The sequence below is a fragment of the Lissotriton helveticus genome, chromosome 10, assembly GCF_964261635.1.
Source record: "Lissotriton helveticus chromosome 10, aLisHel1.1, whole genome shotgun sequence".
Taxonomy (NCBI): domain Eukaryota; kingdom Metazoa; phylum Chordata; class Amphibia; order Caudata; family Salamandridae; genus Lissotriton; species Lissotriton helveticus.
Window position 1 is genome coordinate 1,105,667,469 of NC_136071.1, and position 25,672 is coordinate 1,105,693,140.

At 46.3% G+C, this 25,672-nt stretch overlaps 1 protein-coding gene across 5 annotated transcripts in view; it reads right to left on the reverse strand.

Moving 5' to 3' along the window:
- TOPBP1 (DNA topoisomerase II binding protein 1) overlaps positions 1-25,672 on the reverse strand; it is a 303,450-nt gene that overhangs the window by 130,187 nt on the left and 147,591 nt on the right. For all 5 annotated transcript variants that reach the window (XM_078663859.1, XM_078663862.1, XM_078663863.1 and 2 more), the window contains 2 exons: positions 23,578-23,873; positions 20,564-20,737 (listed from right to left, as the gene is read on the reverse strand). In XM_078663859.1, coding sequence (XP_078519985.1) covers positions 20,564-20,737; positions 23,578-23,873 — 470 coding nt within the window. The remainder of the gene's footprint in view (positions 1-20,563; positions 20,738-23,577; positions 23,874-25,672) is intronic.

A 25,672-nucleotide genomic window follows, 5' to 3' on the forward strand; every position in this document is an offset into this window, starting at 1 on the left:
ATGGAGAACTGTGGTGTGACTGAAGGAGATATGTTTGCTGGAGGTGAAGATAGGGTCGAGTGTGTGACCTGCGTAGTGAGTGGGGGTATTAACAAGTTGTTTGAGTCCGAGGTTGGCGAGATTGTCCAGAAGGGTGGTGGCGTTGCTGTCGTTGCTCTTTTCCAGGTGGAAATTGAGGTCTCCCAATAGAATGTAGTCCTCGGAGGGGAGGGCGTGTGGGCTGATGAAGTCAGTGATGTCTTCGCTGAATTGTGCACGGGGTCCTGGTGGCCTGTAGAGGAGGGTGCCTCTGAGTGTGGTTTTGGGGTCGGTGTGGATCTGGAAGTGAAGGTGTTCGGCGCTAGCGAGGTTGACGTCTGTGCTGGTTGAGATGCGGATGGAATTCTTATGGACGATAGCGATGCCTCCTCCTGTTTGCTTTGTGCGGTCCTTACGGATGATCTTGTAGCCTTCCGGGATGGCAATGGTGATGTCTGAGGCTGAGGAGGCGTTCATCCATGTTTCTGTTAGGAAGGCGACGTCCGGAGAGGTGGTGTCTAGTAGATTCCAAAGGTCGATGGTGTGTCTGTGGACCGAGCGGGTGTTGAGCAGGATGCATTTTAGGTGGTTGGGGTCAGATCTCTGTTTGGTGTTAGTGGATGAGGAGTAGGTCTTGGTGCCGTCATACTTGCAGGAGTTGCATGTGAAGGGTCCATGGGTGTGTCCAGGAGCGGCTTGGGCGCAGTTGGGGAGGCGGCCGGGGTTTAGGGCTAAGAGGGTGGAGGCGTCGTATGTAATGTGGGTGGGGTGGGTGGAACGGGGGCCAGGGGGTCTGGCGCTGGGCGCGGTCCAGGCGCGGACGGGCGTAGACGGGCTTACCTTTGGCGCACCTTCGGCGCGGCCGTAGCGTGTGGACGCTGCGCGTTGGGACATCTGCCTTAAGTGGAGAGTGGAGGGGGGCGGAGCGTGGGAGGGTCAGCCGGGAGGCGGGAGCGAGGTGGGGGAAGGGCCAGGGGCTGCACACAAAATGGCAGCAACAACAACAAGCTTTGCAGCAGGGGAAACGGAGGCGCTTTTAAAATCAAGTATCTCTAACAAGCACAGCCAAGAAGTGCGCGCTAGCGTTATGAAAAGCACTAACACTGCAGGCACTATGATTTAAATAGAGACAGTGTAGTCAAGCGCTACTAAATGGGAAAAGGTCTGCACTTAAGCGCTACGATACTAATTGCAGAGGCAGAGTCAGGCGCTACAATCACAGGTTAGCAGTCAGCGCTACGAAAAAATTTCAGCAGAGTCAGGCGTTACAATACCAGGTCTTCGCAGGAGGAGGCAAGTTTGAATGATCAGTTTTGACACGTTACAGGCCATAAAGGTGGGATATTCCTAGTACACAGTGTGTGTACAGTGCTGTAGAAATTCCTTGTGAACATACCTTGGAATTAACTCTCATGAGCAATAAGAAAACAGAACATCGTGTTCTTCCACTGTGTGTGTTTTTATCCTTGCAAAACATGCTGCTGTACTTTCTTTGCAAGCTCTGTTAAATCATTCTGCAAGGGTTTATTACCTGCTTCTAGTGCTCCTGCTACCAGCACTTGCCATTCTGTTTAAGCTTTCAGACAGAGTCTGTTGTTACATGCTTTGCATTTCCAAGTTTTCTTGATCATGCTTCCCCTACACATAGACTGAAGCAGTATATGTTCCACCTGGAGTAGAGACATGCCTTTCTGTGCTTTTGCAGTTTTTGCCTCAGTCCTTCACCTTTAATTCTCTGTTTCATTACTTATGCTCCAGTGCTTTACTTCTTTTTACCTTTGTTCCAGTACTTCAGTTACCTGTACATGTAACTTGTGCTTCAGTGATCCGCTTCTACCTAATTTACCTTTACTTCTCATTTATAAAATATATGTCCCTTAAACGCCTCTCAGCACTAGAAGCCAAGGGAGAGAGAGGGTAAGGTAAGAAGCAGGGGGTTAGCAGAAGAGGAAGGCCTATATGCTCCTCCAATATTAAAAATAGTCCCAAAAGAGAAAAGTACCAGAGTAAGGGCATTTCAGAGCTGATGGGCCAATATCTTGAATGCCACGCCACTGCATCACATCCATTTATATTAATAGCCCAGGAAAATAATTAGTCATTCAAAGTGACCTATGTGTGACACCACCACCATGTTTGTCATAAAGGCAAGGCCAGTTTCTTTGAGAACACAATGGCCCAACAAGGGACCTAAAACTGGATGCTGTACTTCATTGGGGGGCAGAGGACGCCAGGTAAGCTGAAATTACAAAATCAAACTTGCTTGAGCCGCATTCCCAGTTGAATGGACAGTTTCTAAAATTGCTGCAACTCTAACACCTAGCAAGCAGGGACCCAAAGGCAGAATTGCAATAATATAGCAGTGAGAGAACACACACAACCACAACGAAGTCAAAAATAGAAATGGGTAAGAAAGGAAGAACCTTCCGAAGAGGTACGCGTTTTGGAAAGCTTGAAAATACAGTATGTGCACTTGGTCTTAAAAAGACAGTTTGGTTTGGTAAAGATTCCAACAAAATCAGCCAGAGACTAGCTGACCAGCAGGAGCTGTCATTCATTATTTCTGGCCACTGCATATCGTCTGCAATTCCATTACCATGCCGCTCTCCTGTGCTTCAGACTATGTACAGCAAATAATGGCCTGGGTCCCTTGTACATTCTCTGCAATTCAGCGCAGTACATTCACCTTGAAGACATTCATGATACAACTTCGTATATCACAAGTTCTCTACCTTGTGAAGTTAGAGTTCAACCTTGTCGATACTCTATGCTTCTTTCTTTGTATTCCGTTGGCTTGGTTCAAACACTGTCTTTGTTTAACTATGTTTGCACTGCTATATATTTTATGACACAATTAATTCCAGTTCCTGATGAGCACAATAGATATCAGCTCATGAAAGTAAGGCTTCAGATATGTGCTACAGCAGCCAGATGTAAAAGCCAATTCAAGGTGAAGGGATATTCTATTTTCCCTTCCTTCATCGGCAATGTCCTCATATTTGTAGCTTGTCAATGTCATTTGCCAACATTCTCTGGCTGCTGACATTTCGGGTTGCTGAATACTACTGCTGTGCCTTAGAACAGGCCATAGAACCTTCACCTCATGTGATGAGCACTCTGGTGATACACTAACAATACTATACAAAAAGGCATATTCTAAACCAGCCACTTTGATGAATCTAGAGACAATTCTATGTATGCCCCTAGAAGGAGTTCAGTGTGTCTGTTATAGGAGCAATCCTGTTTGCTCTACTTTGGGTTGCTACTTTCTATTTTTATTGGCTAACCTTTTGTGTCCACATGACACTTCTTTGATCACAGGCATTTATAAGAGGCTATTTGTTACTTCAATCTAGGCACTTTCTCCAAGATTCATTAACAGGAACAGATACTCATACCACTACAATCTTGATGCTACTCCCCATAACCAATATGCCTCCATTAGAAACCTATAAAAACTGCAAACGTTAAATTTTACACTCACCGTATAAACCACTGGGCACTTAGCAGTAAGCGCTAGAGGTACCTTCTCTAATTTAAATTAACAGTACAGGCTATATACAAAGTGATATTGCGCAATGTACCAGACATGATGGTGGGTGTGTGGAGGGCATTGGAGAGAGAACTGGGCCAATTAGATTATGACTGTTGGAGAGAGGCGGCAGAGGCCCCCCAGAGAGGCTGTTATAGCCTCCCAGTTTAGATTAATTCAACTGAAAGTGCTTCACAGAGTGTACTTTACCAGAGCCAGGCTCCATCGCATACGCGTGATCCCCAAGTCCTATCCTCTTGGGGTCACAAAGCTACCCCAAGAAACACTTTAAGATCTGGCAAGACTGGGCAGAGTACAGAGGGATACAGCTAGAGCCTTGCACAGACAGGTCATGGGCTAATGGTAGGGGTACGGGACGCCGACGTGTGGACACTGTCAACACACAAACAGGAAGATCAGCCCACTGTCTGCTATAATATTGACTGTGGTTCTGGTGACTTGTGTAATGCGATAGTTTCACTGCCTTTTCACTGTATTCCAATGTGTTATTGTAATTTATACTTAAACCACACTCAATGCGCCACTTCTCTCCTGAGATGTCAAATCAATAAAATGCCCCCCCCCCCAAAAAAAAACACGACAGGTAGCCGATCTATACCTCATTGCATGGCCTTCCTCAACCAGTAGCCTTCAAGACATAGGACCAAAACATACACCTACACCATGCAGCAACGCTGTAAGACATTGTCCTATTCTTTATTCACAAAGCACTTAGCCAATATAGAATAAAAAAATAAGTTACCTAACTAAAAAGAAGTTCTCCATCGAGCATGTCTATCTTTTATGGGTTCAAATCCTATTTAAAGATTCCCCCAACATCAAGATGTGAATATTCCGGTAAAAATTAAACAAACAAATGATATCTTTAAACAGAAATTCCCAGAGGGACTCTTTTCCGGAATTAAGTTAGCTTACTTTTTATTCATGGCATCCCTTAGGAAACTTCCATGCTTAGATTGTGTGGCATGTAAAATCAAACATGCAGTAACAAAGAGCAAGCAGCTCACCCGGGAGACTGGGATGCACACATCTGAATCTATATAAGACACCAGTGTTGAAGAGCCACCAATACAGGTAAGTAACTTGTGTAAGTAAATTTCTTTATTCGGCATTTCATGATAGAAATCCATAAAAGCATTTTATATACATTTTAGGATAAAAATCGGAGATACAGCAGTATTTATAATAAGATTATTTTCCAGTTACAAAAAGCGAAACTTTTTCCGATATAATAATTTGTTATGATTAAAACAATTTTTCTCACAGATTATTCCTATGTCTAAAAATGCATTTTAAAAAATTAACCATATGGTAACAAGTAATTTCAGAGTCCAAAAATTGAAGGCGCAGCATTGCAGGGCGACACTGTCTTAAGTCCCATGATTTCAGCAATGGTACCAGCCAGATTTTGCGATGAGCATGGTAGTATTTGCAAAACAGTACGGTATGTATGGTGGTCTGTACAGATATATCATCGCAAGGGCAGTGGCCTAACGTTTGTTCCCAGGTGTTTCTCATGGGGAAAGCTACTAACCGGTGGAAAAGATTTAATCTAAATCTAGTTAGTAGGAAGCGATCAAAAATGCCAATTTCAAGCGTTAGGTAGGGCTGAATTGTAGGGACAAAATGGACGGTGATTGCATGGTGAACGGAAGGTTTCCCTATTTCACTTGCAAGTCTTAATCCATCTAGGTGGCTCAGGGCCATTTCTTTTAACTCCTTCTTGGATATGTTAATAATCCTTTCCGGTGTTGTGTAATAATCCTCTAGGCCTAAGTCTGTAAGAAAATTTCTAATGTACGCAAGCCATTTTATGTCTCCCGAATAATCTAGTGCCATAGAGTCCGCCATAATTCCTCTGGTTAACATGTTTTTTTCTGAGGTCCAGATGCGCCTCCATAGTAGGAGAGGTTGAATTTTAGCTAGGTCCTCAATGTGGGGAATGCCTAATTCAATGTGAGATGCGTATACAGAAATACGCCTCGGTGCAACCAAAAGAAACCTTAGAAAGGAGTTTTCTGCCACCTGTAGGGCAGTGACATTGACGTGCCCCCAAACCCCAGCCCCATACAAAGCTACTGCTCGGCATTTTGCATTATAAATGTTCAGCATTTCCACAGGCGATCGTTTGCCTAATTTTTGTGAAAATGGCATCAATGCAGCTATTGCCCGCTTAAGGGAGTGTTTTCTGGCCTCAATTGCTGCTTTCCAATTTAGTTTGTTATCTATTGTAATCCCTAAGTAGGGGTAATGGGTCGTCAGTTCAAGGTGTTGGTCATTAAGGGATATATTTCTGAACCCTTTTTTCCCTTTACCTGCCATCATTACAAAGGTCTTCTTGATGTTAATGTGGAGGTCAAGGCTGCCCATGAAATCCGCATACCTAGATAACGCTTTTTGCAGCTCACGTGGGGTGCGGGCCAGGATGACAGCGTCATCCGCATAGAGTAGAGCAGGAATAGGGCGTGATTTTACTTGTGGGAGGTCTTGGGCCCCCTCAGAATTTCCATCTCCAAGCTGTTTGTATAGAAGGAGAATAGGAAGGGGGCCAAGACGCAACCCTGCCTTACTCCACGCTCCACTCCGAAGGGCACCGTCAACTCGCCCCCAACACCATAACGTACTCTTGCTGAGGCCTTGGAATATAGTTCCCTTAGGAAGTCTAATAGTGGAGGCTCCACACCCATTTGTAATAGGACTAGCCATAGCTTGGTATGGGACACGCAGTCAAAGGCTGCAGAGAGGTCGACATACACCATGTAAAGTTTATCTTTTTTTGCATGAATGTATTTCCCTACGATTATTGACAGGTTTAATGCCTGCTCCACTGTCCCAAACCCCTCCCGGAAGCCAAATTGTAAGTCTGACAGTACCCCCCTATCCTCCGCCCATTGTTGGAGGCGCTCAAGTATGACCCTGCCTGCTACTTTGCCCACTGAATCCAACAACGAGATTGGACGGTGGCAGGCAGGGTCCTGACGGTCTCCTTTTTTGAAGATCGGGACCATAACAGACCTGGTCCAGGATTCCAGGAGCCCTTTTTTTGCAGCTGCCGTACAGACCCTGGTCAGAATAGGTGCCCACAGGTCTGTATTGTGTTTAAAAATGTCCAACGGGACTCCGTCAGGACCTGGAGCTTTTCCATTTTGACTTAGATTTATGGCCGTAAGGACTTCAGACATATCAAATTCTATTTGGATAGGGTAGTCCACAGCTGGTTGGATTATTTCCTCACTCTCGGAAAGCGTCCGTTTCTTAAAAATTTCTGAGAAGTGAGAAACCCAAACTCCTTCTTCTATGGCTACTTCTATTTTGGGGAGGTTATCATCGGCTAGGAAGGGGGATTTTACTACTCGCCAAAAAGCCTCACTATTTTTCTGTAAAGCACTTTTATGTAGCTCATCCCACAGAGTCTGCTTTAATTCGGCTTTTCTCTGCTTTCGAGCAGAGAGGTATTCCTTTCTAAGTCTGGCAGTTGTCCTTGGATCTCTATTTTCATTATTCAGGGCCAGTTTAAGCTTGGTGTATGCCGAGGTGCAGCTGTGGTTAAACCAACCTTTTTTGTTTAGAGTTTCTACCTTTGATGTTTTTGTCAAAAGGCCCTTAATGACCGTTAGAATTTTACAAAAGTTTGTTATAACTTCCTCCTCTGTTACAGTTAGGTCAAGACATTTTAAAATGTGAGGATATGCTGCTTTAATCACTTCTTCAGTGATTTTCCCAGGATCTATTGTCCCCCATTTTAGGCTATACCCATTTACCTGTGCCAATTGTAAATTGTTCTGATTCGGGACTTGGGTTATCGTTGTCTCCAAAGACTGTTGGTATAGTAAGTTAAGTTCCAACCTTATAGCAAGATGGTCACTTAGTATATTTGATAGAGTCTCGACATGTTTAATCTTATTTGACAGCCCATCCGATATGAGAACGTAGTCAACAGTAGACTGGTAGCCTCTCCCTACATATGTCGACTCTGGGTTGCTTGTTATTGGGTTTAATTTATTAGCTATTATTAGTCCCAAGTCAGACATAAAGTCATTCATGGCTATGCCTGATTTAGTATGACAAAAATGAATAGGTGAAATCTCCAGGTCCCTAACCATTTCACGGCAATTTTTATTAGGGCAAGGGTGCAGATTAAAATCCCCTCCCCATAGGAAGAAGACAGCACATTTCCCTCCTTTCGTCTGTCTGAGGTAAGAGAGTTTTTCGTTTAGATTTAAGATTACTCTCATAAATTCTCCTTCCTCCAAGTTATTATAGAAGTTAATGAGTATAATAGTCTAATTTTTTGGTAAGGAGAGGGAGAGAAGCTGGAAGTTTGTGTCTAGTTCCAGAATTGTTATTTTTATTTGGACAGTGTTCGCTATATAGATGATTAGTCCCCCCTTTGGTCTGCCCATATTCCCAGCCAAGGCTGGCGAAAAAAACGTCCTAAAACCCAGAAGGTGCAGTTCCATTGGAGACCAAGTCTCCTGGAGACAAACAATTTGGTGTCCGTCTAGGAAACTTATGGCAGTACCGTCCTCGATTTTGGAGCGAAGACCGGCAATGTTCCAAGACACGAGACTTAGTGTTTGGGGATCTCTAGTTAGAATTTTGGTTATTTGTGACCCACTATGAGCCTCTGGTTCCCTTTTTATGGGGCTGACGTGTTTTTTATCCTCTAGTGGTCAGTCAACTAGCTCAAGGCCACTATACCTATTAGGCGTTGGGATACCGTTCCAACCTTCCCAGAGTGATGGTTCTCTAGTAAGTAACTTGTTATTCTTTAACGCATGCAAATGCTATCTGAATAGAATATGAAGCCGGAGTACCCAAGAAGGAGTAGTTTCTGTCCTGTACCTCCAGTTCTGTAGTAGGGGTATCTCTGTTATAGTCATAATCTAGGGAATAATCCCGCCCATGTGCGTGGACCCCGGAGCAATCAAAAATAATCTCTTACAGTGTCAAAAAATGCAGAAATGCATAGACACTTAGGAGAAAATTTTAAAGACAGATAATGCAGCCTAAAAAGGCTACACTGTCCAGTACTTCAACTAGAAATTCCACCATAAAATCCACAAAACAGCAAAAGCCTGTACAGATTTCCCTTGCTTTACCAGCAAAATCCCTCGGGAATGATAGGGAGAAGAACCTGGACAGACAAGCCCCATAGGCTGCCATTATGTGGCTCAAAACAGGATACTGTGCCTTTAAGAGAATCTTCCAGAACCTTCTCCCAGTATCCCAGAATGCATAGCAGGTCCAACTTAGCTTCAGTTCTTTTTGAAGGCGTAACACGCCAGACCTGTAGCATTCCATAAGGAATATGTCTCTCTCCACCGGGGAGGAGGGAGGGCGCTTATGACTATAACAGAGATACCCCTACTACAGAACTGGAGTTACAGGACAGAAACTACTCCTTCTGTAGTAGGGGATCTCTGTGTATAGTCATAATCTAGTGAATAGAATGGCAAGCCCATCCCCACACCAAAGCGGCGGTGGAGAAAAGAGAATTAACGCCACTACTGTGCAAACAGATTTCGCAGAGAAGCCTGCCGAACCTGAGCGTCTGCCCTGGCATCAGTGTCCAGGCAGTAATGCTTAGCAAAGGTATGAACCGACTTCCAAGTGGCCGCCTTGCAGATTTCTGCAATCGGAACATTACGGAGCAATGCTGTCGTGGCACCCTTGCCCCTGGTGGAATGAGCCTTAGGCTTACCTCCTAAGGTCTTATTAGCTTTTTGGTAACACAGCTGTATGCAGGACACAATCCACCTAGAGATAGACTGCTTAGAGGTCGCAAGACCCGTCCTGACAGATCCATAATTGATGAACAATTGGTCTGACCTACGAATATCCCTGGTTTTATCCAGATAAAATTTCAGCACCCTCCGAACATCCAGGGAATGCAAAGACCTTTCCGCTGGAGATGAAGGATTCTGAATAAACGTAGGTAAAGATATAGCCTGATTGATATGAAAATCAGAAACAACCTTGGGAAGAAACTTAGGGTGAGTACGCATAACAACCTTAGCAGCATGAAATACAGTATAAGGTTCTTGGCAACACAACGCCTGAATTTCACTCACCCTGCGGGCCGATGTAATGGCCACGAGGAACGGCGCCTTCCAGGACAGGTGCTGCAACGAAGCCTTATGAATAGGTTCAAAAGGCTCCTTCATCAACCTGGACAGCACCACATTCAAGTCCCATGAAGGCGAAGGAAGCCTGACAGGAGGGAACACTTTCTTCAAGCCTTCCAAAAAATCTTTGATCACAGGGATCTGAAAAAAAGGAAGTCTGTGAAGGGCATTTCCTGTAGGCAGTCAAAGCAGCCAGATGAACCTTAATGGAATGAACATTAAGGCCAGACTGCGCCAGATGTAGTAGATATGGAAGGATGACATCTTCCTTGCATGTCGTAGGGTCATAGTTCTTAGACTTGCACCAGATGCAAAACCTCTTCCACTTGTAAGCATAAGAAGTCCGAGTGGAAGGTCGCTTCGCCTCCTTCAGTATGTCCATACAATCCGCTGGGAGATTCAGATGGCCATATTTCACTATTTCAGGAGCCATGCCGCCAAACTCAAAGACGAGAGGTTGGGGTGCACCATCCGCCCCCCGAACTTCGTGAGAAGGTCCGGCCTGCACGGCAGCTTCATGTGAGGAAGGAGAGACCGGTGAAGCAGGTCCGTGAACCACCACTGTCTGGGCCATTCCGGGGCAATCAGAATCATCTTCGCCCTGGATTGGGAGAGCTTGATGAGAACCGCTGGAATCAGGGGAATGGGTCGAAAAGCGTACAGAAAGCTGTTCGACCAGTTGATCCATAACGCGTTCCCCAATGTCCCTGGCTGGTAGTACCTGGAGGCGAAGTCTCGGCATTTGCTGTTTTCGGCGGTGGCGAACAGATCTACGTCTGGAGTCCCCCACCTTGCGAAGACTTCTCCTAGTACTTAGTCGTTTATGACCCATTCGTGGTTTTCCTGAATCAGTCTGCTCAGCTCGTCTGCCTGAACATTCTGCACACCTGGCAGATGAGTGGCCGTTATCGAGAGTCCCCGAGTCAGAAGCCAATGCCAGATCGCCTGCGCCTCCTGAGACAGAGTGCGCGATCTCGAGCCCCCCTGCTTGTTGAGGTAATACATCGTGGTCGTATTGTCCGTCTGTACAAGCAGAGAGTTGGACCGGAAGGACGGGTGAAAGGCCTTCAGCGCCAAGTGAACAGCCCTGAGTTCCAGGAAATTGATGTGGTACGTGGACTCCGACGGGGACCACATCCCTTGAATCTGCAGATCTCCGGAGTGCGCTCCCCATCCCAGGAGAGAAGCATCCGTCACGATAGTCTGAGTGGGAATGTCCTTGTGGAAGGGAACCCCTCTGAGGAGATTTTCCGCTGAACACCACCACTTCAGAGACTGAAGAGTGTAGGAGAGTAGGGTCTGCAATCCTATGATCACCCAGATTTTTGCTTTTTGCTGCACTGGTTTACGACTTTCCCTGGCTGTGGGCCTGCTAATCAGACCCACAGCCTAGCTGTTCTCTCTATCCAAATTGTACTCAGGTACTGAATTGGCACTGGGCCCTCTCCAAGTCCCTGTACCCAGGGCTGAGGTGCACCCAGAAGTCTCCCAGGGGCTGAAGCATGTATTGTGCCACCCCTGGACTGACTAACTAAACTGACACAACTGGCTGCAAGACAGCTGGGGCAAGGTGGTGTACTCACCCTTTGCTTTAGATATAGTATACCTATATCTAACCCTAAAATGGACACACAGATCTCCTATCAGTCACTCCTATGGCAGGCCTTAACAATCCTGAAGGCAGAGTGCTTGGAATCGTGTGAGATGGTGCTCTGGCATGAGCTGAGCCTGTCTGCGGCTTTCGGGATCTATCCCTTAGCCGTTTCCATGATATCGCATACCATATACTCTTAAGTGCATTATAATTCTCGCGGTTATATGCCAACTCTGGTATTGCTTTATCAAAACATGTCGAGTAAGGTGTCATACGAATTGGAATACTAACCCCTCGCCAATTCTGGCGACGGGGTTAGCATTCCACCCTTCTAGAGGGACACGGCATGTATGTAACCCCTAACCCCGGTTAAAGTCAAACAGAGCCTCAGCTCCACAAAATGGATGCTGCCACCGAGACACAAGTCTGCCCTCCTGCTGCTGGGAGTCCTCCCAGAGCAGGAGATAAGGACGAAGGGTTTCCTGCCAGGGGCGGTGCCAGCACCGTCCCAGACAGGATTTTGTGTATCCTAGGTAGGCAGGGCTTCAGAGGAAGGTGACTGCAAGTGGCACCCCGGTGCTCACTATGCATAGGCCGGCTTGAACCAGTTCCAGGGACACTCCAGACCCTGAGCTGGGGAAAAGCCCGCCAAGGAAGTGGGTGTAACCACCCCCCTCTTGGTCCCACCCATAGGGCAGGACTTAGTCGCGTGCCAGCCCCCTTTTCCCAGATAAAGGTAGGAGCAGGCCCCCTTCCAAATTAGATCATCTTTGGAATCAAGACACGACTTTCTACGAAAGGACTTCAAGATTTCCTTCTTCAAGATTCTCCCTTGTGACTAAGGAGTAGTCACCCTGCATCCGCAGGCACCATCAATAACACTGCGGTCTGCTGTAAGTCCTTCCTCCGGAATCCGACTGCCCAGCTCGACAAGACCCGGCTTCCCTGGCACCTCCGACCTCTACTCACCTCTACAGCCAAGCTGAGAACCGTGAGTGCGACGAGACCTCAAGGGACCGACTATTGCCAAGACTGCACGACTTCTGCACAGCAAGCCCGCCGAGTAATTTCCTGGTGAGTGCTTTGGGGTGCCGAGAAGCCCCGACCCTGAGCAGCTCCAGCACCGAAGATCAGCCCCCCAGCATCTCCACGATCGGCGTGGGGCCCTTCTGCTTTTTGCTGCTCACCGCGTTGTTTGGCTACTAGCCCGCTGGCTTGTGGCCTTCTGAACGACGCCCGACGACATCACTGCTGCTGGTCTGGTTGCTCCAGACTGGCCCTTGCTCCCTTCCAGAAGAGGAGCACCCTGGACCCTCCTGGTCCACTCAAGACGCCATTTTGAGTCCACCGCGTGGGCTTGAATTAGCCAAGGCTTTGTTGCCCAATCCTGGGTTCTTCGACGCCGACAGCTTCATCCATCGTGGGACAGCTCGCCTCTCCATCCTGGTCGCCGACAACGCCTCCTGGTCCGTGAGATCTGCAGAGCCAGCGTCGCCCACTCACCTAGTCGAGGTGACTACCATCCGGTGCCCTCCTGGTGCCCACTGACTACTGGCTAGTAGTCACGAACTTGGTCCCCTCTGCTTTCAGGTGTCATCCATCTTCCAGGCTTGCATCAACTCGAACTATCTTCACTGGTCGCCTGCCAGCATCTTTTCTTCCAGGCTCCTGGTCCGGCAACGAGGATTCCCGACGTCTTTTGAGACCTATGCAGCTGCAGCCCCTGGGCTAGGTAACTTCGTAATTTCGGTGCCCCAGCATAGCCTCACTATCCAAGGGTCAGGATCCACTGTCGTTTTCTCCCTACCAGGTCGGGTTCGCCGGTGAACACTAACTTTAGCGTTACTAGCTTCCATAGACTTTGTCCCGCATCCCGCGTGAGAGTGCACACTCTGCACCAGAGTCCCCTAGGCCTCCAAGAAGTAATCTAACGATTCCATAGTCAAGTCCTAGCGATTCCAAAGCCTATTAGTACTGTACTTACCTGCTAGTAATTTCGCATTCCACTTTTAAAGTATATGGTTTTTCGTGCCCCTCGGGCATTTGTATATACTGTGCTAACTTAAGTATTTTCGTAAGAGTTTTGTTGTGTGCCTAGCACCCTGTCCTCATAAAGAGTACAGGGTTGTTGTGATTCTAATAAATACACTGTTTATTTTCATAACACTTGTGTGGTGTCCTTTCACTGGGTGTTCAAGGGGTAATGTGATGGTAAAACAGCTGGCTTAACACGCCCTCTAGAGTCTTAGCCTTAGACTGCTCGTATCCATGCTACTAGGATAGCTGGTCTATAAGGTTGACTTACAACCAATCATCAATAAGGGTTGTTTGGACTGATATATAGTGATCACTAGAATAGTGAACACTGCACATCAGGCCAACTTCTCACAAAGAGCATGTAGAGACAGTCGTATCCTGTCGTCCCAAGATCCTCTCCTCTGGTCCCACTGATCTTCCAAGCACTCCTGCAGCGGTCTCATGTGCAGCCGCGCATGTGGCGTCAGGAAGATACAAGAGGCCATCGATCCCAGTAGAGAAGACACCGTCCTCACTGTCGTGGATGGAGTGGACATGAGAGCCTGAGCCTTCCGAAGGAGTGATAAACGTCGCTCTTCCGAAGGAGACACGCTTGCCGACAGCGTATCGATGGAGGCTCCCAAGTACTGGATGTACTGGACCGGAGTCGGGACAGACTTGGACATGTTGATGTGCAACCCCAGCTTGTTCAAGAGAACGCACGTCTTCTGGAAGTGCGCTTGAGCTTCCGAGAAGGAGGAGGCCTTGATCAACCAATCGTCCAGGTACGGGTAGACAAACACCTTGTTCTTCCTCAGGTGTGCCGCTACCACTGCCATGCACTTCGAGAATGTCCTGGGCGCAGACTTCAGCCCAAACGGAAGTACCGTGTACTGATAGTGATTGGTGCCGACTTGAAATCGCAGGAACTTCCTGTGTTTGTGTGCAATGGGCACATGGAAGTACGCATCCTGCAGGTCTATGGCACAAAGCCAGTCTCCCCGTTGCAGCTGAGGATAAATCCGATGCAACGACAGCATGCAAAACTTTTCTCTGCGAATCCATTTGTTTGCCTGTCGCAAGTCCAGAATGGGCCTGAACTCGTTCTTGTCCTTCTTGCGGACCAGAAAGAACCGAGAGTACAGACCCTTTCCTCTTTGAGACAGAGGTACATCCTCTATCGCCCTTTTCCTTAACAGGATGTCGGCCTCCGCCTGAAGCTCGCGCAGTTGATACTGCGAGCCGATCGGAGGAATCGATGGAGGAGGGCTGGTGAAACGAAGACTGTATCCATTGCAAACAATATTCAGCACCCACTTGTCCTGAGTAATTTTTCTCCACTCTGCCAGAAAAAATTGAATGCTTCCCCCCACCGGAGCGGGTAACGGACGAAGGGGAAGTAACTGCTCAGGGTCGAGACCCAGCCGGGCCCTTGTTCGCGGTAGAGGACTGTTGTGCACCTCTACCCCTCTGACGCTTTTGGAAGGGTCTTCTGTACTGCTGCTGTTGTTGCTGCTGCTGATGTTGTCCAGAAGACTGTCCCCTTCCTCGACCCTGCAACCCGAACCGTCGTTGGAACTGGCGGTAGGGTTTCTTTTCTTTGGGCTTCTCCAAGCCCACCGCCGTCAAGGTTTCCGCCTCGGCCTTCATCCTGGCCATCTCGTCATCTGCGTGTGTCCCGAAAAGGGTATCTCCGGAAAACGGCAGATTCGCCACTCGTTGTTGCGCCTCAGGTTTAAGCGACGTCAACCGAAGCCAAGCATGGCGCCTCTGATTGATACCGTGGCAGTATCCATGCGCGGCCAGCAAGGAGATATCCGCCGCGGCGCTGATGGCCTGGTTAGAAACCAGCATCCCTTCCTGGACGATCTCCATGAAATCCTCTCTCCGGTCGCGCGGAACGAGGTCCGCAAACCGTTCCATGGAGTCCCACAGTGCACGGTCGTATCGTCCCAACAACGCCGAGTCACTGGAGGCCTTCATTGTTGTGGAGGACGTCCCACACGCCTTCCGTCCAGCAGAGTCAATCCAGCGGCTCTCCTTATCGGGAGGCACGGTGGAGGCAGGAGAGGTGGCATGGAGCTTCCGAGCCGCCGTCACAATCACCGAATCCGGCGCCGGATCCTTTCGCAAGAAAGCCGGGTCCGACTCTGGAGCCCTGTATTTCTTGAGGAGCCTGGAAGGCGCAGCTTTCACCACCGCCGGCGTAAGGAAGAGTTGTTCCGCCGGCTCAAGTAGTCCTGGCACCAAAGGCAGTAGGGGGCGAGACAGGTGTTTCTTATGCAATGTCTCAAAGATCACTGAAGTGGAGGGCGTAGGGGCCGTAACCTCGATCCCCAACTTCGCCGCCCCGCGCAGGAGAACCTCCTGGAACGTGCCAATGTCATCAATCGGGGACACCCTCGTCTCCGGTGAATCTGACAACGTAGGTGAGTAGGAACGGGTCCCAGAGGCAGAACGAGACCTGGACCTATGCCTCCCATGGCGATGCCTGGATCTCGAGGAGGATCCGCGTCCACTCCTCGACCTGTCCCTTCTCCCTGAGCGTGACCTCGATCTCTTTGGTCTGGGACGCTCCGCCGGCCTCCCCGGGTCGGACGTCTTGGGCTTAGGAGGAACCTTCGACTTAGGAGTCTTCTTCGGAGGTGTCGGAAGTCTGGGCATCGACACCGATCTCGGTGGAACCGGAGGAGGCGCACTCGGCACCGGGGCCTGTGGTCCTGACGGAACAGGTAGAGGAGGCAATGGAGGAGGAGTCGGAGCCCTCGGAGGAGGACCTCGAGGCAAAGGCGGAGGAGGTGCGATAGTCCTCTTAGGGGTATACACCTCTGAGTACGCCGTTCCCGGCGAGCTACCATCCCGTCCTGACTGAGGGGAGCCCCCCACAGTCTTCGGCCTGTCCTTACGACCCCCTGACGTCGAAGACCGGTGTTCAGACGTCGAACGTGGTTCCTTTGATGGCGAGCGGCCCTTCGGCGTCGACCGTTTCACACTCTTCGGCGTCGACCGGCTTCTCCGCCTCGACGTCGACCCCGACCAGATGGACGAACCTCTGAATCTCGACAACGGGCGATGACGCCTCGACGTCGATGTCTTCGATCGCCTCGACGTCGACCTCTTCGATCGCCTCGACGTCGACCTCTTCGATCGCCTCGACGTCGACTTCTTCGGCGCCGGAGACCTCCTCCGTCTCGACGGCGACCTTGACGACGAGGATCCCCTCGACGACGACGATGTCCGTGTCTTCGACGGCGAACGGCGGTGTCGCCTCGACGGCGAGCGCCGACGCCGGGCCCTCCGATGCCGTCCACTCGACGCCGACGACAAGGAGATCGACACCGGGTTCGACGGCGGCCTGTAAACGTCCCTCGACGTCGACGGGCGACGTTTTCTCGACCCAGAGCCCTGGGGAGACCGGGAACTGACCGTGGACCTTCCTCTCGATGTTGTGGTCATAGCAACTGAACCAGACGGAGACCTTGGACGTTTGCTGGACTTCCTGCCCCTGGGGAGCCCCCCAGAGGCCTCAGCATGGGCAGCAGAAGCCCCTCCAGACCCACCTTGAGCCTTCAGTCTTCTTTCTTCAAGCCCCTGAAGTCTGATTTTTCTCCTGTCCTTCAGGGTCCTGCCAGAGAAGCCTCTACAGATCACACACTCCTCTGGGATGTGGGAAGAGGGAAGGCAGAGGATACACACCTCATGGGGGTCGGACTTGGCCTTCTTCCTGGAGCACTCTGGGCATTTATCAAATAATGCAGGCATTATGTACAGCCAAAGAGAGCAGAAATCCAAGAAGAAAGTCACCAAAGTACTTTAAAAGTACACAAAATCGAAAATTAGTGAAAAAACACCAACAAAACCCTTGAAAAGGGAGAGCTCAATGCTCCAGGGTCCTGCTTGCAGGAGCCGGAAAAAAGAACTGAAGCTAAGTTGGACCTGCTATGCATTCTGGGATACTGGGAGAAGGTTCTGGAAGATTCTCTTAAAGGCACAGTATCCTGTTTTGAGCCACATAATGGCAGCCTATGGGGCTTGTCTGTCCAGGTTCTTCTCTCTATCATTCCGGAGGGATTTTGCTGGTAAAGCAAGGGAAATCTGTACAGGCTTTTGCTGTTTTGTGGATTTTATGGTGGAATTTCTAGTTGAAGTACTGGACAGTGTAGCCTTTTTAGGCTGCATTATCTGTCTTTAAAATTTTCTCTTAAGTGTCTATGCATTTCTGCATTTTTTGACACTGTAAGAGATTATTTTTGATTGCTCCGGGGTCCACGCACATGGGCGGGACTATTCCCTAGATTATGACTATACACAGAGATCCCCTACTACAGAAGTGGTCTTTGCATAAAAGGCTGCCTAACAGCTCTCTACACAGATTTCCCCACTCACACAAATCATAGAGAACCCAGACTTTCTGCGGACCACACAAGAGAAAGCCTTCACACACTGGGAGGAGGCAAATTGCAAACAAATTGGGGATTTATTTAATGTGAGAGGCCTGTTGGATTTTAAAGCGGTCCAGCAAGACTTTGAGGTCTGAGACTTTGAGGTCCCAGACGCAAAATATTGGCACTAGTTGGCAATCAGACACTGGGTGACACTTCCCAATATTAGGCCACATGCCAGCAGGCGACTGATAGCGTTTAAGCGTTGGCTTTTATCCAGAAAATATGACTCCCGCGTTTTATCCGACATATACTCCTTTCAAAATATACAGAGTACCCCCTTGCAAACGCTGGCTAGGAAAAGGTGGGACCTGGAGTGGCAGCACCGTGTCACAGACAAAGAATGGACGAACATCCTACACCGCACGCGCACCTCCGCTACCAGTGCCTCCGGCAAAGAGACACTGTTAAAATTAGCACACTACTTGGTACTACACCCCTGCCCATCTGGCCCATTGGCAAAAAAGAAGGGGGGACACATGTTGGAGGCACTGCGCTCAATCAGGCACGCTCAATCACCTGTTATGGCACTGCCCCAAGTTACAAAGGTATTGGAGGGAGGTGTTGGCTGATATTGATCCGATGTTTGATAGCAAAATACCCAGTTTTCCTAGCAATATCAAAGTTCAAGAAAAGATGGGGAGCATGCATAAAGCATCTTTCAGGAGTGTACCAGGAGCTCACATGTCCCATATACTTGCGTATCCTGCAGATTACACCCACCACTCCAACTGCAGATTTGGGGAAAGAGACAGAGTGACGATTTCTGTTACGTGACACGAGCATGTATTGTTTTCCTTTATTCACTGTTCATTGATGATGTCTAATTATGTTCCCTCCCCCCTCCATCCCCTTCCCCCTCCTGACCTCGGCTACTTCACCGGCCAATGGATGTAGGCGAAGGGTGTTGTAAACTGTTGTGCTTACATTTACAGCAGCTCAGCCAGTTTGCATGTGTGTATGTATGGAACCTTAGAATGCCTGATGACAGTGTGGAATGTTGGTATGCCTGGTGGACTGGAAGAGTGACTGTTAGAGTGAGTGGGCTGAGCTGTGAAGATGCAGCTCCTGGTGGGGCCATGAACTAGCTTGAATTAATCTTGAACCAACCATCATTCTGCTTGTAACTAACAACTATGATCTTGTAACTTATAAATAAACCTCTACTTGGATTTACCTCGTGACTGCCATTATACTTTGTAACATAAACTTCATTAAAAACCTTTTCAATCCTAAAAGGTTGCCTAGCCCACTAAAATATCGGCCTTCAATTTCAGCATCCAGACAGTAATGCTCACAGGGCAGACATCACGTAGCCACCTTGCAAATGCATAGCAGGGGCATGGTACTCCCTCTTGCCAAGTCATCTAGCTTATTGCCTGAATGTTGTCAGCCCATTTTCTGTTAAGTGACCCTGATGCAGTTTAATCTCCACTGGCAGTAGGGGCTTAGGCAACTGCCAGTTCTATCCTGGGCTTGCAAACGGTTGAGATGTCCTTCGTTCGGCTCTGGTCCTCTCTCCACAGTAATGGAGCATCCACTTCAAAGTCCAGCTTATGTAACGCTTGCTCTGCCTCTGATCTGGGTGACTTGAAAAATGCTAGCAGGCACACCCTTTGGTTTGGATGCAAATCAGATAATACTTTAGGTGTGAATTTCTGATTTATTCTGAGAATATCTTTGTCATTGTAGAACTTGATTTAAAACTCATCTGCTGAGAGGCCCTCACCTCACTCACACTAACACCCAACATTATAATTACCATGAAGGCTATCTTTTGAGTAGGGAATGTATTGTCAGTTATGCATAGGCTTAAATGGCTTTGTCAATATAAGGGAGGACACCACACTGAGATCCACACCTCAGCACTTGCTTTCTGATTGGAGGGGAGGAAAGGATGAGATAGAGATTAGAAAAGTAATTTGCCTCAAAAAGTCCTTAATTACTAGTTGTGTGTAGAATGAGAACATTTTAGATTACACAGGATGCAAAGAGAACCATCAAATAAACCTCCATCTGACAAATATCTCATTCAGAACTTCAAGGCAAAGTTCCCTTTTCTGTTTGGCCATTAACATCTTGCAAAGCTGGTCCAGTTCAGCAGTGCCACTTCCACCACATGAGCTGCTAACACTCCTGTCTTTTAACCAGGACCCAAGAGCACAACTGGTGAGCTTTGTTGCATGCTGCTTTGAGCCTACAACTGTATTATTTATTGCATTGTCTGCTCTCTAGTCAGACTTACTAAACTTTTTAGATCGAGGGCGGTAACAAAATAAAATAATAAAAACTGGAACAAAACCAAAATTAGGCATTACATACAAAAGACACAGGGCCCGATTCACAGAAGTAACTTAAGACAAAATCCTAAACGTACTACCATTTTGGTATTCACAGAAGGAACTTACTCATTTCAGTATTCACAGAAGTTAGGAGTCCTAACTTTAGGACTCCTAAACTGAGAAAAATCCTAACTTTAAGACTTTCGGTATACACAGAAGGCATTTAGGAGTCCTAAAGTTAGGACTCCTAACTTCGGTGAATACTGAAATAAGTAAGTGCCTTCTGTGAATACCAAAATGAGTAAGTGCCTTCTGTGAATACCAAAATGAGTAAGTGCCTTCTGTGAATACAAAAATGCAAAATGGTAGTAAGTTTAGGATTTTGTCTCACGTTAGTTCTGTGAATCGGGCCCACAGTTTCGTGGGCTGGTTTTTGTAAACGTAAATCAGCAGAATATTCATTGCGATTGAAGTTGGGTGGTAACCTGAACCTTAATACATATTTCATAAAACATCACAATTTAACTTACCTTTTCTTTCTCTGGGGCTCTCAGCATAGGACTGGCAGAGAGCGCAGCTGCATTACGGGTGCTATTTGCTAGAGCAACCTTCATATTCCTTCCAATTACTTCTGACAGGGGTGTGCTCAGGCTCCCTGTCCGCTGTTGAGGACCCCCAGGAGTTTGTAAAGCTGCAAGAGCTTCCTACCAAATGAAAAGACAAGGCTTAATATCCCTATTTTGCAGTGGTTACTTCTTGTAGAGACTTTGACAACATTTGTCAAAGACAAAGGAGAACATGCTATTTAGCTTTAGTAAACCACTGTCTGGAGCCAAGTAACGCACTGAATTGGCTTCAGCGGGTCTGTGCATGTGCAGAACTATGCCTTTGCTGGAGGATCACACGATTACATAGAGTTTTCTGGGAAGGATAAATTAGTAGAAATCCAGTCATGCAGCTACTAACAAAGCAAAACAGTAAACCATTCTAGTTGTGTTAATCCTGGTAAACTGATGAATGTGAAACTCACACAGCAGATGTGACCAATTTGAAATGATGGGGTCAGCATTCCACACTTAAGATGTAAATTGTACAGCATCTATTTACTGAGTTAAACTTTGTGATCCAGGAAGGACAGTTTTTTTGGAAGCAACCCCAAAGAAAGAAGGCTGGTGAGAAGGGCAAAACGTAAAATTGTTTAAACAATCAACTTAAACGTTTAATCGGGAGGGTATTTAAAAACATTTACAGCCCTCGCTTCTAACTTAACCACAAATTGTCAAAATAGGAAGACTAAAGGCCGTATTTAGAATTTGGTGAATGGACTAATCCATCACGAAGGTGGCAGAAGTCTCATTCGCCGTAATGCAAATGTGTTATAGCCTATCGAACGTTTAATACGGCAGACACACTATTTGTCACTTTTTGACAGACTACCTCATCTGCCAAACTCTAAATAAGGCCCTAAATCTAGCTATTTTGACAGTGAGGCCATAACTTTGCATGTTTGCAGCCGTAAAATAGTGTCAATTGTAGCCAACTACCTATGTATGATCATAAAAACAGACATGGTATCAAAACAACATGACCTGAAGTAGGAGGTGGCTGCATCTCATTTTACTCAGCTGTGCTCAGAGCCTTCAACTATGCACTCCTCCGATAGGAATCAGGTCGCTATGGGAATTGTACTTTATAGAATAAGGGTTTTCCTTAGCGCAAAACTCCAGTCTAAGCTCATTCATCGTTTGAGTCATACAAAGACCAGTGGAAGGAGTGGCTATGGGCCCGACCTTCTCTCAGCTTTTCTATAAAAGGTAGCTACAATTCTTCAAGCCCTTGGCCCAAATTTCACATGCAGAGTAACAACACCCAAATCATTCTCAACTTGAAAGACTCAAATGAGACATCCGCATTAATAAAATTCATGTCTATTAGCGATACAATGGAGACTCTTAGTTAAGGTTCACAAACTGAATTTATGCAAGCAGAATATTTTTTTTTCACCAGCTTGGCCTTCGCTGTGGGATTTCTGGACAAAATCTATGGGCCCTGGAGCAAACCCCACAATGTTATTTAGAATCCTGGGACTACAAGAGTGATATTACCCTAATCTAGGTATCCAAACTCCGAGCTTATATGCTCATATTAGTATCCAAGAGGATTCAATAATACGTTAATCTTGTTAATTTGTAAACTTGAAATACTCAGTGAGCCAGAGTAGGTCAACAATCTCATTTACACACAGATACTTTCATTTTTAAAACATTTTTAAGCCCAAACTCTTAGGCTTTTTTGTAATCAAATCCATAAGAAGGTCCAATGTACATGGCATAGAACACTTTTAAGAGGATAACCATGACAAGTGTCCCAGTGTGTTATAAGCTTGGTGAATGAATGTCCATTATTCACATCCATTATTTCACGCAGACCAGAAACTAATGAATTTACATGTACTGAGGAAACCTGCACCATCACCTGCCGCTTGTCGAACTCTCTCCTTGAGGTCAGAAAGTCTTACACAAACATACATCAATGCCTTGTAATGCAGTTTGTGTTTTAACAAAGGTCTTCTTCGAAACTCCTCTTTCTTTGGTTCTACTTGGGGTCTGGACATGAAGAGAGATACCAGATAATGTTGGCTGTTATAGCTGAGAAGACCACACTATTGGAAATCTTCATCACTTGCCTCCTCCACTTCATCAAGCCGTGCTCCACTTACCAACACCATGTCAGCATGCATATACAGATCAGTACTTTTAAAATAAGGCACAGGTAATCACCTTTCAGTACCCTCTTCAGTTGAACTAGTCCTACAAATCGAATTTTGTCCCTCCCCCTTTTTTGTTCAATAAAAGTAGAATGATAAAAAAAAAATCAATAGTTAAGAATATGCCAACAGTAGCACCTGCATTAGGGTACTCACCTCAGCTCAATGAAACGAATAGCCTTAGCAAAATAACAGATTCAACAGATAAATAGCGACCAAAGCACACTTGTAGAGATTGTGTTATTTCAAGAGCTTTCTTATTGATCTTAGACTACAAAGGAAAAACAGCCAAACCAGTGGTAGATGTTGTTTTATTATTCCCCGTAGAGCAAGTTTTCCCTCGGGAAAACCAAACTTCTGTGCAAAATTGCGCATTTTCACTGATGTACTCTTGAGGACTTTCTACCAATACGAAATCTGCATTAGCAAAATTTGACCAGTGGGATTGCTTGGAAATGTAAGTCTGTCACTAATGGATGTTTAACCCCTTCCACGCTCATGACGAGCTGGGCTCGTCATGAGGTAGCCTCCTCGCACGCTCATGACGAGCCCAGCTCGTCAAGTAACATGCGCTTTACAAAAACTCAGCGTGCGAGCGGAATTCCGCCCGCACGCATGCGGTTAATAGCCAAAACGTTGGAAATCTACTCCCAAAGTAGAATATATATATTCAGACTTTCTAAAACCAGGCTTCAAATATATGGCACTTTGTACTTTATTTCACATGCATAAGATTTCTGAAATAGAATCACATATAAAAAAGAAATTCATACATACCTTGACATCAAAGGATGGCTTGAAGAGTTTGTCCTTGGACAGGAATTTTGATGGTGTATCTAAGTGAAGAGATGGTTCTTTCTGAAGTACTGCCCCTTTCACTTCAGGAGACGGAACCTTATTGTGCTGCAACATCACTGACTGGAAAGCTTTGCTCTGGAAGCGATTCATATCAAGAGGAGTTATACCTCCTTTTTGGAGGCATTCCAAGCGATTAATGGGCCGTTCTGGTGTGTCTGAAGATATCTTAGGTATTTCTGGTGGATACATTGGGCACAGAAAACTTGCTTCTTTATCTTAAAAAAGAAAAACATGAACAGCTTTTTGCTTATGAACAGTAGGATAGTGAAACATTTTGTATGGATAACATACATTTTTCATAGGCACAGGTATCATTTGGTGCTTTTGAGAAATAGTGCTCCTGAAATCTGTGACACAAGAAATAGAATGTTTCATAAGCCCCCCTTCAAAATTGGCTGTAAAGCCTATGGTCTAGTATCAAATGTATTTTAAAAATAGTGCTGTAGAAATGCATTGTTTTTCCAAAAACGTTTTTAGGAGGGGAAGCCACACACCCTCCTGGTGATAGTAATGCCTTGTTTATAAGTTCAATGCAATGTGGGATTGGAGGATACATTTTTGCTGGAGCTACAATGGGATCCATGAAGAACACTATAATTGATCCTTTCTTGGGCACTTGTAAAATGAGCAGAACCCTTTGTGACAGATTTCATTCATCTTCACACTGCCTACTTTTGCTCTCAAGGAAAGTTGGCCAAGTGAAATGTTCCAACCAGCATTAGTGTAAAGTTATCGCAAAGGAAAATTCGGATGTCAGAAAGCTACACCTCATATCAACACAGGCTTGTGCTGAAGTACTGTACACCTTCAGCTGTCAGAGTAATTGTTCTTTCCAGCTTTAAAACTTTTGCATGCCTTTAACACATTCATGTTTTGTAATTCAACTCTTTATTGAAATTAAAAGCCATTTCAAGTTGCAACACTACAGTAAAAAGTCACCCAAAAGCTGAAGAAGTTTACAGAACAGTTTTTTGTCAGTCCATAATAATAACTTAGTCATTTAACAATACACAGTCCACTACTGGACCTGGTCTAGTCTAGTCATCTAGCCTTACCTACTCAGCATGTTACAATACCCAATTTGTTTTTTAACAGCCCCACAGTGCCCCTTAAGAACCAAGAAACATTTCCTCAGATTTAGATAGACCCTGATTGTGCATATAAATAACATTCTTACAAGTTGAACATATATTTTAACCAAGAGTAATAGGTCGGGTCTATCGAGGTCTTCCACAACACCAGCATTCTGATTTTTGCTACTGCCATTGATGTTGAAAACCATCACTCTAGACAGTATGTAACTTCAAGGATGTTGTATGTATCACGGAGCAAAGCAGTCTAGCCAGCTACTATGAGCTTTACTGGCTGTTAAACGCCTGAACCAGTTATCAACCCAAAAATGCAGGGCACTTGGGTACCACACTGAGGGTAGAATGTCTCCCAACATTCCAATGTTTTAATACACAATTCTGCCTTCATGTTAGAAGGGATAAAGTACCCCCTTCCGTACATTATAAGGATATTGCAACTCACAGAGGAGTTCTATAACCATATAGAGGAACGAGGCCGAAGGCCAAGTTCCCTTATAAGGTTATGGAACTCTGAGGTGACTTGCTATATCCGTCTCACATGCGCTAGTGGGTAATAATCCCATGTGATATATGGTCACAACGCTACCTTTCCCAGAAGCAACTTAAAACCTTGGTGCAGCGCGCTTTCATATGAAAAAGCAAAAATGTTTGCAAACATGAAGAATGAAAACTAAACCTCTTGCACAAAACTAAACACATCCAAGTCTGTTAGATATTTGTTGCACACAGATATTAGGGAACAGTTCAATACAAGTTATTAAAAACTATAAAACCTGCACTAGCTCGGAATGAAAAGATTCAGCTTTTTTAGCAGATTTAAGGTGTGCCAAAAAATAAAACATTCTCTCTACTTGCCATTGTAAGCTATTAAAATGTGTAGTCATTTTGTCATGGTCATTCCCACTTTACGCCACTAGTACTGA